The sequence below is a fragment of the Danio rerio genome, chromosome 7 (genome assembly GCF_049306965.1).
Source record: "Danio rerio strain Tuebingen ecotype United States chromosome 7, GRCz12tu, whole genome shotgun sequence".
Taxonomy (NCBI): Eukaryota; Metazoa; Chordata; class Actinopteri; order Cypriniformes; family Danionidae; genus Danio; species Danio rerio.
Window position 1 is genome coordinate 50007732 of NC_133182.1, and position 16006 is coordinate 50023737.

The following is a 16006-nucleotide window of genomic DNA, read 5'->3' on the forward strand; positions in this document are numbered from 1 at the left end:
ATAGCCAGAGGCTCCACACAACCCACAAAGACAGGCAAGGCAGAAGCAGAACGAAGACAGTGGAAGATTTTCATATCCATATCAATATTTTTTCATTGTTGCTGCGCTTCATTATTAAATAAAATGCCTGCACTTTTTTGAGCACCTATCATTCAACAGAACTTTAACGACCCTTGTCATCCACTGCAGTTTTGCCATTTTATTATAGCAACATCAGAGCATGGCGAAGGCAATCCGCATGTCTGCACTGCATCCACGCGCCAAGAGGGTCCAATCACAGAGCGAGCATGAGCGAGAACAGTGCAGCATCAGAATCAACCTACATCTTAAAGGTGAAGCCTGAAACTATCTAGCAGGCTGAGCTCATTCATGGCTAAACTGTGCCAGACATCAAAATCAAGAGCTCTGATGCAAACATCATCGACCCCATATGTGCCAATTCCGCTGTCTGCTCAATATCCTTCAACAGACATGCATGTTGGCATGATAGCTGACCCATATTTTACATTCCCCCATTTAACTGCAAGAGACCATGAGCATGTTGGAGAAATAAGAGTTAAATTATGAATGAGTAGAGATAATCCGTGTGACCAAAGCAAAGATGCAGAAGACCTCATGTCTGTCAGAAAATAACGAATTTTTGCCAGTCCAATGAAAACACGATGATCTTGACAAGAAAGCTTCTCACGAAAATTGGCATGTTTGGGTATACATGCTGGTTAGTTCATTAGAACTAGTATATTTGTATTCAAACGCGTATGGGAACCTGGTTAACTCATCCAGAACGAATGTGCGTCCTTTTCTCGATGCGGTTAAAGTATGAAACCAGACAGAAGATCGATACGGGGTTTTCACGTGAGCGCGGCCGCTCTTTTACGCTCATACACCCAATGACACGACGGAGCGCTGCCATCCATCAGGCAGACGCAACACATCTCACCGTGTGTGACACGGAATGGCGCGCGACCGCATCTGCTTAATCAGCAGCAGTTCAGTCAGTTTCCTATTGTGTGAGTGAACCCCCCTCCATATCCTCTATATACATGCACAACATTCCCGTGTGGATACAGTGTATTCAGCCGCACCGGCATTAGGGCGAACCGTTTCGAGTTGAACGTGCGACATGCCTTTAGCTATATTTTAATGTACCCCATAATAACATTTAAATAGAGGCCTGCGTGCATCTATCTATCTATCTATCTATCTATCTATCTATCTATCTATCTATCTATCTATCTATCTATCTATCTATCTATCTATCTATCTATCTATCTATCTATCTATCTATCTATCTATCTATCTATCTATCTATCAGTATTCTGCATGCCACATACAGCGATTCCCCCTGTCATTCGGTCTAACACACATACTCGATTGTATATTGCATTGTGGTTATTTGCTCAAAGTCACTTTAGTGATAACGGGTTTAAGTGTTTCAGCATCTGCATGCTGGTCACGCTCGAGGAGACTCTACGGTTTAAAGCGTCGTGTCAAACCTCTCACCTTCATATCATTGACAATCGCCTGGAATAATCCACCGAGCGCCCCGCACTCCTTCTCCACCGACTCCACGTTGATATTATCCATCTTCAGCGAACAGAGCAAACAAAATCCTTGTGTTAAAATTACTTCCACAATATCCCGACCGACGAGACGCGTCTCGAGATCTAAAAGCAGGGGTGTTTGTGGGTGAGAGCAAAATTTGGGCTGTCTTCGGCTGTCGGTTTGAGGCAGATGATGGGGAGAGACGAGAGAGGTGGGTTGCTCGCTCTCTCTCTCTCCTCGGCTCCGGATCTACTCTCCGCGGTTGGAGGAGGTGAGGCTCTTGGATGGACCCGCACTGCTCACGGTCATCTTCGGAATGGAGCTGAATGGATGTGAGAAAGGCGGAGAGAGTGAGTGTGGAGCGGTGTGTCGGAGCGCCTGCACCCGCCCGGCAGAAACTGACTGCTGACTGACTGAAGTGAGCAGCGGCGCGAGAGGCCAGAACTCAGTAACTCGATCCATGCGCAGCGCATTGGGCAGAACAGTTTCTCCTGTCACATGGAGGCCGGAGGGAGGAGAGATGGCACACAGACACACAGACCCGAAAGACTGTACAGTCCCAATCAAAAAGTCTGATATAGATTTATGATTTATTGATTGTTGAATTATTTAATACCATTGAAAAAATCTTCTTAAATATAGGTTATTAGACGTATTTCTCTCCACATAAGTAATAACTAAAACAATTCTGAATCTATTGATTTCAAAATATTTCACGGCAGACTCACTAATTTGCCTGGTGATTCCTAAAGTCTTTACAAAATGTAAAATTATAATAATGATAATAAATAACAACAAATAATTAAAAATCTGTTTTGGCATTGTAATGTCAGTTTTGGTTTCATTTTCAAAAGTCATTAAAAGTAATCCAAAGACATTTTCTTTATTAAATGTGTAACTGATTTTGCTACATGCATTTGAACAGACAACTGCATTTTTGTCATGTTATGTGTAATCAATAACAGACTGCAATTTAATCCCAGTACTATATGACAAACAGACAGACAGACATACAGACAGACAGACAAGATAGATAGATAGATAGATAGATAGATAGATAGATAGATAGATAGATAGATAGATAGATAGATAGATAGATAGATAGATAGATAGATAGATAGATAGATAGATAGATAGATAGATAGATAGATAGACACAGACAGACAGACAGACAGACAGACAGACAGACAAGATAGATAGATAGATAGATAGACACAGACAGACAGACAGACAGACAGACAGACAGACAGACAGACAGATAGACAGATAGATAGATAGATAGATAGATAGATAGATAGATAGATAGATAGATAGATAGATAGATAGATAGATAGATAGATAGATAATCTATATATTATATAATAACACTCTTGAGATTTTATGTTTTTGCCATTGTGTTGTGATGAAGGAAAAGCTATCTTGTTCTCCTGTCACAGTGGAAAGGAGCAAAACAAGCTCTTTTCCAAATGTTCAAATTCAAGGTCATCCTGAGTGACCTTTGCCTTTAAAACCGGGTGTCATATTTACAGAAGCAGCTCTAAGGTCTCTCCCTCCTCAGTCTTCAGAGATTTCTCTCACATTACTTCTCTGGCTTTGCTCAGCAGTTTGCATTATGTGAAATCACCATTCATCGTCAACACTACTTCCAGTTTTTGACTAAGTGTTAACAATAATATGTTTATTGGCACTTCGTATAATTGTAAGAAACAATCTTGTTCGGAACATAGAGTATACAGAAATGTACATTTCTTCACTCAAAACATTTTCTTCCTTCACCTTGCGCTCTCTGTCTGCGCTAATCTTCACAGTCTGTGCCTAACAAGGCTCCTCTTCATTTCATTCATTACTCAGCAAGACTATATATATATATATATATAAATAAAAGTAACTGAAAAGTACAAATACCTTTTAAAGAAGTACAGCCCAGTAACAGCTTTTTATTTCTGAGAGTGAATCTGATGTCCTTCAATATCTCTATTCTTGGCCTCGCACAATGTTCAAGGACCTAGCAGTTGCTGGAACTTGTTTTTCATGTTAGTTATGATGTAAATCTCCAGATATCTACAGTGTGAGAGAAGAAAAACAGTAGTGGTGGTAGTAGTAGGAAGTAGGTACAGAAAATTAAACAGAAATGAATTGCAGTTTGTTATTGTTTTGTTTTCGTTTTTTTTTTTTTTCTTTTAAATGAAATTATTCTTAAAATGTGTCATGAGTTATTTTTAAGTCTTATATCAAAGTATATTAGTCAAAGCATTCATTACTAAATTGTATTTTTTTTACTAGTCATGAAATAGACAGATTAGACAGACTTTATACGTCATTCATTTCTGTTTTTTTTTATGACTAGTCTAATTTTGGCCTATTCTTAGACATCGATTAGATTTTCATTGGCAGCCCAAATTTAGCCTTGTTTGAGAAAGATGAGTATGTTTAAATGTCTATCAGACATCTATTAGATATCTTTAAAAAAATGCTTGCCTTGGTGTTTTGTTAAAAAAAAAATCACAGTAAATTTACAAAAATGTTGAAAACCAAATATTGATTATTTTCTGGAACACCACATACTTACCTGCACCAGCACATACAGATATGCGTTTAGACTAACAACATTTTTCATCTACACAGAATGGGTAACACAAAGCTTTAATATAGCCTCAACCAAATTCCAAGTGCATTACATCAGATTCATTTCAAGTGGAACATAAACCCTCCAAACCCCCATTCTTTGGGTCTTTACACTATTAATACTTTAAATGGAGAGAGAGAATAACTAAGAAAAAAACTAAATTCAATTCGTCAAACTATTTCTGGGAAACATTTCAAAGTTTCAAAGCCAAAGAAAACCACTGTCTCATTTTCTGGGGTCTTTTATGCAGTCTAGTCTTTCAAATACAGGTCAAACACTTTTTTTCAGTGTTATAATGGCATACAATAAAATGTATGCAACATCCCATTCTTGCTAAATGATACATCTACTTCAGAGAAACATTGTTGTTTTGTGCACTAGCCAGTCGTAAGGGGTTATTAAGCACCACCACAAACAACCGCAGGGCATTGTGACAACTTTTGCTCTCTTTTCCACTCAAAACGAGCTGTGTTTACTTTTGAATTCTTGCTTTATGACGATTCATGAGGGCTCTATTAAAGTTATCAAGTTTAAAGGCAACAAATGTCTCAGCCAAAGATACTTTGCCCAAAAATGAACCAGTATGCAAGAATACTCATATAAAGCAAGTCTCTAATGAATGACTGTTGGTGCGACATGATGAAGTCGGCAATTTCAGTCTGATATTAAATAAACATTGTTGTTTTCACATTGAAAAGTGACTGAAAGCTGAAATATCATCCCTCCCATTTGCTAGTTCAGTTAGGATGTTGTAAGAATTGTATTAAAATGCTTCCGAGCAAAGACTTGTGAAAAAGATTCAATCAAGATTCAAAAGATTGTGTGTCAGCAGTCTAATTCAATTCATCTATAGCGCTTTTACAAAGTAGATTGTGCCAAAGCAGCTTAACATAGAAGTTCTAGTAATTGAAACTGTGTCAGTTCAGTTTTTAGAGTTCAGATTAGTTCAGTTCAGTGTGGTTTAATATTCACTGCTGAAACTCCAAACAACCGTCAATGCACAGCTCCACAGGTCCCAAACCAAGCAAGCCAGTGGTGGAATTGGCCAGGAACAAACCAGGCTTAAGCACAAACATTTCTCCTCAGGGCAAACTTCCTGTGCAGACCTGCAGTCTAAGCGCCAGAGGCTGGAGAACATTGGACGTCCATCGTGAAGAACTGCAGGTGTGGGTAGGTCACCGGCAGGTGATCATACTAGCCTACTGGATCAATGCGAAGACTCGTCTGTCACTGTGGTGTTTTTAGGAATCAGTCTCATGCTCTCTGCTTCTCCATGACTGCCGCAGCGTTCACTCAGGATACAGCCTGGTCCAGGATCATGGAAAAATTGGCATCATTTCTTCGCATTAATGACGCTGCATATTCTCTAGAGGCATCAGGATGAGTAGCCCCAGGTGGCAATAGAGGATATACAGTAAATATATACGTTTAGAAACATACTAGAATTTACAGTCAAACTCCAGACTGAGAATCGTGTTCACTATTAACTAAGAATATTATCTCAATAAGCTTCTACATTGAGACTTAAGCTTCTACATTGAGAGTAAGATATATAGCTGTTGTAAAGTTATTTTTGCTACTGTAATGATATGTGCTGCAGCAAAATATTTTTTGTTACACCGTTTTACAAAAATAGTATGTAAACACAGTAATAAGTATAAATTATTGTGAATATTTTTTCTTAAATATTTGACTACTGTGCATTTATGAATGGAAATATGGTAAAATCACACCTTTAATAGAACAGTCTGCTCTCTGGGAAAACATTTAAAATGAGAAACGTACATTTAAATTAACTACTGATAATATTTTTCCAAAATATGTTATACTGTATAAAACAATGAAAAATCCATTAAAATATATATCAGGAAAACAGCTGTAGTAGATTTGTCAGGGAACTAGAGAAGTACGTTTTACACATATTGAGATGATTGAAATTTAAACCAAAAACAAACTTTACTTAGCTTTTTAAATGTGACCAAACTCCACATGTATTAGCAAAGGTCTACTTTGCTCTAGAAACATACATATACTGGGAACAATACATTGACAATTAGTTCAAATATGTGTCATTTTACAAGTTATACACAAATTTGAAGAAGCATTACTAACCAAATGTGATGATTGAATAATTTAAAAATATGTCTGACTTCTGGTGTTTAACTGGCAAGGTGGCAAACTGACTTAATGGTGCATATTTCGCCACCTGTTGGATTGGAAGTATGGGGCGCAACTTAAAGGATGCTAGTCCAGCATACGTTTTTAAGTTGAGTCGACAAACACTCTATTACAGACTAGTAAAAGTTGCCAGGTTAAGTTAAATGACCAACTTTGTTGTTTAAACTTACAAAATCATGTTGAAAAAAACTAAAATGCAGAATCAATTTAACCGTGAAGGTCTCAAGCTGCACTTTTTGTCTTACCTTGGCTTTCTTAATTTAACTTTTTTTTGTAAAACCCCTCATTTGTCCAGACTACATGAAACAAGTAAACAACGAACCCAAAATAAAGACCCGTTCACACCAATAACGATAATTACTTGCATCCACACTACAGTAAGCAATAGCTTTTTTGCTTGTTCGCTGCAGTTTCAAAGCATACAGCGCTGCCTTTTTCCATCTGTGTATTTCACAAAGATGGAATGCAAGTTCATTGATATTCATAAGCATTCTGTCTGTCTGAATCACATTTAAGAGTAAAAGTAAAAAGCCCCAGAACTGTTGGATTGTACAGCAGTGTTCTTAGTACATCATTTGTTGAAGAAAATTCAGCAAATTTACCTGCATATTTTATTTCAAAACAAAATCTCTAGACAACAAACTTGCAGATGTCAGCATGCAAACTAAAGTGTCCAGCATTGAGAAAAACAACCTCAGGTTCCTGACAAACTCATATCGTTTTATTGGTTGTGTAAATATTTCTTCATTTAAATGATGGAAATCAATAAAACTAAATAAATCTTTCATTAGCATGTTTCTGAATTACCCCTACTTACCCATCTTAGCCCATAAACTAGGTCAGAATGAGTCATACAACCCACTCTCACTCTCTCTTTAGCTCCTGCTAGACAGTACAGATCCGCCCACAGCTCTTCAAGTCTATCACACTCCTTTGACTAAATGGATGATTTTCCAGAGGAGATTTGACCAACAGCCAACAGTAAACCAAGCAATGCCCCTCCGGGCAGCTTGACGTCAGTCTTCTAATTCTTCAGCATCTTTATGGGCAAACTGTTACATCCATATGAATCATCATATGGACACATCAAACTATGAGGCATCTTCACAGATTTAAGAAATAAAAGCTTCTTTCATTTGACTGCGCAGACCACTAAGCGCAGCATAATTGTGTTTTCCATCTCTCCCTATACATTTAATCTGTTTTGGTTTATATGATCTTTCTGAAAGGCCACATCTCAGCACAGTGACAGATGGAGATTTCCATAAAGTAGTGGTGTAGTGGGTAACTAAGAGGTCTCTTGAATAAGGCTCATTAGACTCCTGGGTTTCTGGTAACAAATCTAGCGTGCCAGTCTTCAAGAACAGAGCGAAGAAGAGAAGGCTGGGGGTTTGGTTTCTGAATGTGTTTCTCACCCTCTGGATGCACTGCAAACCTCATAAGACTTGAATAAATGGCACTCTGGCAACAGTTTATCTGAAATCATGCCCTTTAGATTGCCTCAGTATTTGCCTGATTTAATTAACAAACAATATTTTTGAATGAGTATGCAGCTTATATTTCCTTTAACGAGAGCACACAACCTTTATTTCACATTTTTGTGGCATAAATGAAATACAGAGTGTAGAAGTTGACCATACTGGCAATAATTACATTTTGAATATGCTTACATTGATTTTTATAAAAGTAAAAAATAAATAATGTTATTATTTGTAATGATACAAAGCTCAATGAGCCCTATCATACACCTAAGATGTGTTTTGTACGATTTGTTGGTATTTTCAGACCAGTGCAACCCTAATTTTCACGTTTTGCATCACATTGTTTAAACAGCAAATCCATCTGCGCTGCTTTGTGGACTTAGGGGTGTGTCTGTCTAGAAAGGAGATCTGTTAAGGCGCATTGTTGGAGCATTGCTATTTTGAACTGACCATACCACTGACCAGCTGAAAGCAGGTCTAAAGTCCAACGCAGAGCACGCAGTGCAAACACTTATACATTGCTTAATACGACAGGATTCACAGCAGTACACAAATATCTTTACATATGTAAAGATTAAAACATTAAAATGCTACAATAATTATGTATAATGCTTTTGTATAATGTTTTTATTAGCAGCAGCATTATTTATTATTTGCATATTTATATTTGTTTTGATAAAAACAAGTTTAGATTTGTTCACCTGTCAGGTTTTGAAGACGTAGGCGTCATCATATGGGGCACAAGTATAGGACATTTGTTTGGATATAAAGTTTTTGACCACCAGTCGTTATTATTGTTCATTCATTCAGTTTGCTGGAAATTAGAACTGAATTTAGAAGTAGTTTTAGTTTTAAAAACTAATCTTTGCGCTTAATGAACGAAATTAAATTTGTAAGCTAATGGATGTCTTCAGTGAAGAGCGTACAACACCATTTCCTGCACGAAAGTAAAGGAGTAAAGTAAAGAGTACAAGTAAAGTAAAGAGAAAATAAAGAGGCAGAATGGAGAAGGCTCGTTCATCATCCGCGCGCTGCAGATGGTCTGTTTAACTGTTTTCTCGCTAGTGAAGCTCTCAGTTTTTCCACTTACAAAGTCTGCCATGTAAATAGCAAACGCACCATGGCGCAACACAACTGACATTTAAAGGGAAAAGGGGATGAGACTCAGATTGGTTTAATAGACGTTATGCTCGAAACACACCCATAACTCATTAAGAGAATAAGCACAACCCTGTTAGACCATGCACCAGGGCGCAGAGCATAATTTCTGTCCTTAAAATAGCAAAATGGATTCGAACATGCTCTTACTGCTTTTGAACCATGTGCTTTAGACTTTCCGCCTAGATCGTTAAAATAGATTCCAATGTGACAACAAGAACAATGTGTGCTAGACTTAACAAAAGTCTAGTCGTGTTTCTGATCAAAAATTACATTAATGGGAAACAAAACTTATGGTTTATATCTATAAATTAGATACAGTAAGATGAACAAAAAAAAAAAGCTTAAAGCATTGGATGATGAAACTGTAAAACAAGAAGTGTTCAATTTCCCTTCGACTTAGTCCCTTTATTCATCAGGGCTCGCCACAGCGGAATAAACCATCATCACTTATCTAGCGAACCAAAACACTTATCCAGCACATGTTTTACACAGTGGATGCCCTTCCTTGCCACAACCCAGTACTGGGAAACACCCATACACTCTCAAATTGACACTTATACAGTACTGACAATTTATTTTATTAAATTCACCTATAGGGCATGTGTTTGGACTGTGGTGGGAATCCAGAGCACCTAGAGGAAACCCACGCCAACACGGGGTGAACATGCAAACTCCACACAGAAAAGACAACTGACCAGCAACCTTCTTGTGGTGAGTTGACAGTGCTAACCACTGAGCTAGTTATTACATGATAATTGTAATAATTTATTAGTAAAAGCTCATTTGTTTTGTCTTTGCCATGATATAATACAAAAAATTTACTATAGTTATTTGGCAACTACAAAAATTAATAAACTAAAAATTAACAGATATTTTTCATACTAAATCAGTGATATCATTTGTGAATTTGGCAATTAAAGAGTTAAAATCCTGTAATTTTCTAAACACTTTAGTAGTTAACTAACAAATTTATGCAGAAGAAATTGAAAGGAAATATTAATCTGATGCATTTTACACAATTTAATTTAGTGGATGTTTTCGAGGTTCATGCCATGACCTAATACTTAAATACTAGTATAGCTTGAGGTGCAATTTTAAGTTTTAATTATGTTAATTAGGTTAACTAGGCAAGTCACTGGCCAACTTTTTTTCAAATAAATATTTTATAAATAATAATATAAATTATAATCATTAGACAATATTGACCTTGGCAGTTATATATGTTCAGGCATATCCAAAAAAAAAAAAAAAAAAAAAAAAACAAGATGGTGAAAATGCTCTGCAAAGATCACTTGACAAATATGTGTGTGTTAACTTAAATATTATACTATTTGAAAAATAAATTGTTGTTTCATTTTATACATTACATTATTTTATTTTATTTTTTTAATGAAAAGCAACATGAGCACAAGCTGCTGTCAAAACAGAAGTGAGCCAGCATAATTGAATAACAGGCGATCTGTCAATTCCATACTACCATAATGTACTTACAATAACAAGAAACGAGGCAAAGTTTTTTTTGTTTTTTTTTTTGTCACAGCTCACAGCTAATTCCCCCACCAGACACAACAACAGCAGAGTATAATGCAGTGAACTGTACAACAGTGTCTTTGATGACTTATTCATGTGACCGTGCCGGCTTACATCACTTATAAAGACTCAAGAAAGAGGTGCAATTCAAAATATTCACAGTAAAGTCCGAGAGTAAAGACTGATTAGTGCTCAATCCACAGCATATCTGTTGTGCAAATGTGTATTTATAACAGAAATCATCTGCATCTGGTGAGTCTGTTTATTTAGGCCTGTAAAATGCATTTTAGTATCCTGAAAATGTTTTATATTGAAAATTTAACATAGTTTAGAAGTACATTTTACTCACTGAACAGAAGTACATTTTATTCACTGAGGCCATCTTCCAGCCTAAACCACGGCGAATGAAGTTCTGCACAAGACTTTGGCCAGCGGAGAAATTAAAATGGTCGTGCCCAACTGAGTCTGGTTCTCTCAAGGTTTTTTTTCTTCACTCCCATCAGGTGAAGTTTTTTTTCCCTCTCCGCTGTCGCCACTGCCTCGCATGGTTCAGGATTGGTAGAGCTACGCATCGATGAATTGGCTCTTCAGTGTTTGAACTCTCAGTAATGATTAAATCACACTGAACTTAGCTAAACTGAACTGAACTGAACTTAAACACTAAAACCTGAACCACACTGTTCCAGTTACTATGACCATTTATGTGAAGCTGCTTTGACACAATCTACATTGTAAAAGCGCTATACAAATAAAGCTGAATTGAATTGAATTGAATACATTTGATTAATAATTTAGTAGAAACAGAATAACAAAATTTTTTAATTTGTGTCCACGACTTTTGTCAGATTTTATGGCTTTAGTTTTTACATTGTGGCCTTTCACTCTGCCCTCTCCTATTAGTATATTGTTTTATATCTATCTATCGATCTATCGGTTCGTTCGTTTGTTCATTCGTTCGTTCCTTCCTTCCTTCCTTTTTTCCTTCCTTTCTTCCTTCCGTCCGTCCGTCCGTTCATTCGCTCGCTCGTTACATACATAGTTACAGGGCTTAACATTAACCCCGCCAACCGGCCAAATGCCTGGTAGATTTCAGAGGTGGCGGGTAAGACAGACACTCCCTCTAGCCATTTTGGCAGGTTGAAAATAATTTCCCAGATAATAAATTTTAAAAGCAGAGTTAGAAAATGAGGATGGTCCCATATGCATGAAAAGGCGATCATAGAACTGAGAAGCAACACGACTGACAAAAATAATTGTTCGCGCGAGCAATAAAAAGCAGGTGAATACCGAATGAGAAGATAATCCCTCGCACAGCTGAGGTGATGCACACAACTGTATAAAACGTGTGCACGCTCCTGTTTCCTTGCGTGAAGCAACTGTGCTTAGAAACACATCTGATGTAATCAGTTCTCTTTTAAATAGACTAGACAAAAAGTGATGAACATGAACCCACAGTCTTGCTGCTTTCAAGAGTTCCAGATTTGTCTTTTTGCGGTTGCTTTCGCTTTAACCATTCTCCGAACAGATTATTTATAGGTCTAATGTTAACCGTGTGTGTGTGTGTGTGTGTGTGTGTGTGTGTGTGTGTGTGTGTGTGTGTGTGTGTGTGTGTGTGTGTGTGTGTGTGAACAATCTTTCATCACACAGACAGTGCTTTTTTACCTGCTTTCTTTTGCGTTAATATGGTTCATTTATATTTTTTTACAATAACATTGCTTTAATGGGAGATTAACTTCCCATTTATGTGTAATTACCTGGGACCTTTAGCAAGGACAGATTACTGTGCATATATTTTGTTAAATAAAAAGTATAGTATGCAGCTAAATTTTGCTTGTTTTGAAACATTTGAAATTTGTGGCTAAGAAATATTTGATTGTTTTGGTGTGGTCAGAAATAAAGTTGGTAAATTCTTCATCTTGAGCTCTGAAAATTATGTGAAATAAAAACTAATTGTAATATTATGAAACCATGACCCATTTGCTCATGATTATTGAGCAAGCTCATACACGACACACAAAAAGTGAAATGAATGAGGAGGCATGTAGAGATAACGCAAAATCTAAGTAATTTTAGCATGTCAAAGTCATATTTATGTGTGTAATATATATTTTCCCAACAATAAAATTGTGGCTAGTGAAAATGGCAAATGATGTTGGAAAACTAGTAGCCACAGTGGCTGGTGATCAAAAAAGTTAGTGTCAAGCCCTGCATGTGTATGTACTATATGTATGTTATATTATATGCCGTGTATTGTATTCTTTCATTTTGTATTATATTGTATATATTGTTATAATGTTTATTAAACAATCAATTTAAAATATTTTAATCAATTATTGTTTGGCATGTACATTTTAAACACACCATATAAATGCCAGAGTTACTGAAAAGTTTTATTCAGCAAGTATTAAATAAGTATAAAAATTTAATGTAAAGACAATTTCAATCACTTATGTTTAGCTCCATCGGGGTTGCCACAGTGTAATGAACCGCCAGTTTCTCTGGTATATGTTTTACACAGTGTATGCCACAGCCACAACCCAGCACTGAGTGTGTAAAGACATTCATTCAGCCTTTTTTGCTGTTTGTTTGTTTCCATTAAATTAATCAATTCTAATCATGAAATAAATGTTTCATGGTTCTTAACAAACTATCAAGTTTCTGGTACAGTGAAAACACAAATTATTGCACTAATTCAGCATATTAGTATGATTTCTAAAGGATCATGTGACACTGAAGACAATGTTGCTGAAAATTCAGCCTTAAATGAATGACATGGTCACACTTTACAATAGGGTTCATTAGTTTATGCATGTACTAAAATGAACTAATTATGAACAATAATTGTACAGCAGTTATTAATCATAGTTCATCATTTACTAATGCATAATTAACATCTAAATATGTGCTTGTTTACATTAGTTAATGCACTGGAATTACAACAAACAACAAACAACAACAAACAACAAACAACTGTATTTGCATTTACTAATATTAACAAACATAACAAAATACTGTAGTCAATGTATTGTTCATTGTGTGTTCATGTTAAATGCATTAACTAACATTAAAGAGCCTCTGTTATGCATTAAAATGGTTATATTTTGGTTTTGGGGGTCTCCACCAACAGGCAAGGTCAAAAAACACTTTCATAATATGCATTTATTTTTACTTATTTATCCCAACGACTCCCATAAGATTCGTTCAGCGATTCATTTGTTCCCAAACCTTTCCATTGCACGATGCTATTCTGTACTGATTGGTTCGATGACCCAGTCTGTTGCAATTGGCTGACTGCGTTCAACATGAGACAGAGAGAAACACTTACCACAGCTTATCAACATTGTTGAAGTAGTCAGTGTGCAGAGTGTGCCCAATGCAGGAGTGCATTAAAGCAATGCAGTTAAACACCAGCATATTGCTCTATTCTTAACCATGAAACACATTCAGTATAAATCCACACAGCGGCAAAATTGAAAGTATTTTGAAACTTGACCACCGTACACGTGTAGGAACAGCTGACGGTGGCCACAGCATTGCAAAAGGCAGTGGATCACGAGCTCACAAATGCATCTAAATCCGTAAAAAAAGCGGTGCCTTTTCAACGTGGCTTTAGACCCAACACGAGAATATAAAGTGTTAACCAGATACACAAGCTGTTACAAGTAACAAAAAAACTATTAAATACATCATTTGCTAGAGCTAGAGAAAACAAGGAGGCAACCAATTTAATCACACTTAAGTTACATACACTTGTGAAATGGACGAAGAAATTGATCCATGAACTGTGTACTGTAAAGTTCCAGTCAAGCTTTGATAAAGTCCCAAACATCAATAGTCTTTTCTGATCCTTCCTTGAACAAACGGCCGATGAATCCCCCGTTGTAAGCGTGTAGATTACTGCAGCACTTGTCAGAAAAATTGAAGGGAACACAGCACATGGCTGGGGCTATAATGCTGAGGTATTTTTGTGAAAATAATCTTCAACCACTGACAATTCACAGCCTGATCCTTGGGTAGGAAAAATAACATTAACTTTCCATCACACATCATAGAACATCATCTTCACAACATAATTCAACCGGGATCTGCTTCAGTGTTTGTCTTCTTCCTCTTTGTCTTTCTACAGTATTTGTGGGACAGGGGGTTTCATTTTTCCCGGGTCTGTGCGCACAAAAAATGAGTGGGGCTTAAGTTCCATACTGACATCACGCCAACACAGCTAAAGATTCGTTACAGTGGTGATTCATTCAAACCACTATGAGACGACTCTTTATAGATGAATATAGCTTTAAACACAGCGCACTTTCAGGTTTAAGCTGGATATTTTACTACACTTAGAGCTGTTACACACCGCATGGAAGGTCATTTTCAAAAACCCATAATAGGGGCTCTTTAACTAATACAACCTCAATGTTAAGTGTTACCAATTATATTTTAACATCTTAAAACCAAAAACTAGTATTATTGTTTTCACTGTATTTCTGATCAAACATTTGCTACCATCATAAAAAATAAATAAATAAATAAATTTTAAAAATCCCCAAACTGGGTTTTGAATGGTAAAGTGAATGCCACTTATATGACTACAACACCCGGAAACCTGTTGTCATCATTTTCATAATTTAAAGCTTTTTTTAAGGATATGATGTCACAAGTGAGGTCAGCACATGCAATATGAGTCTTAGAAGGAAGAACAGATTTCCTCCACACAGGGGTCCTCTCTCTCACACACAGACACACACACCTGTGAAAAGACACGAGGAAACAGGAAGAAAAGTCACCTTCATCCTTTATATTCCCTCTGGGTAAAGCAGCAGCACTCTCTTCCCCTTTCTTTTCCTCCTTTCAAACATTTCTCTCGGCACGAACATCACTCCAGTGCTCCCACCCTCCTTTCACTTCTGCAAACCCCCATAACACGTTCCTCTTTTCATCCTCTCCCATCCGAACATCTTTGAGATGGCATAAATGCGTCATGGAGCGTGTTTGGGGGTGAGGATGGAGATGCAGTGCCAATCTGCATGCATAATTCCCTGTTATATCAGCTGAGCAGATGGGCCAGATCCTGTCCCTGGTGATTGACCTATCTAAAGCGTTGTGGGTATTTTTTTTTTATCACTCCTTCTCTTTCATCTGTCATCTATTTGTCATCCCTCTTATATCTGGAGATTTGTGCTTATATGTATACACTGTAAAAAAAATAAAAAAAAAAACTGCAGTGATTTCAACTGTAAAAACATGGTTAAAAGTAAGTTCCATTAATATATACATTGAATAAATTGAGATTTCTTTTTCAGAACACTTTTTTTAATAGCTTTTTAGGTTTTTTGTCATCAGTGATGTACATTACAGTTTTATGATACATCTTATTTTGATAACGATCATTGCATTACTTTAATTTTGCATTAATTCATGACTTTCTTATCACCAAGTGTTTATGGTTGTGTTTTTATGTGTGTAACAAAACTATGATGTTTCGATGCTA

The 16006-nt window shown here is 36.6% G+C and overlaps 2 protein-coding genes across 21 annotated transcripts in view; one reads left to right on the top strand and one right to left on the bottom strand.

The window, feature by feature from the left end:
- acana (aggrecan a) overlaps window positions 1-16006 on the top strand; it is a 904300-nt gene that overhangs the window by 286527 nt on the left and 601767 nt on the right. The gene's annotated exons all lie outside the window — the stretch shown is intronic.
- mtss1lb (MTSS I-BAR domain containing 2b) overlaps window positions 1-16006 on the bottom strand; it is a 196998-nt gene that overhangs the window by 131322 nt on the left and 49670 nt on the right. For 4 of the 19 annotated variants that reach the window (XM_009303419.5, XM_017357085.4, XM_068222716.2 and 1 more), the window contains exon 1: window positions 1504-1995. The exons of the other annotated variants lie outside the window; for them this stretch is intronic. In XM_009303419.5, the coding sequence (XP_009301694.1) occupies window positions 1504-1587 (84 nt within the window). In that variant the 5' untranslated portion in view covers window positions 1588-1995. Of the gene's footprint in view, window positions 1-1503; window positions 1996-16006 lie in introns of those variants that run through there. 19 annotated transcript variants of the gene reach the window in all.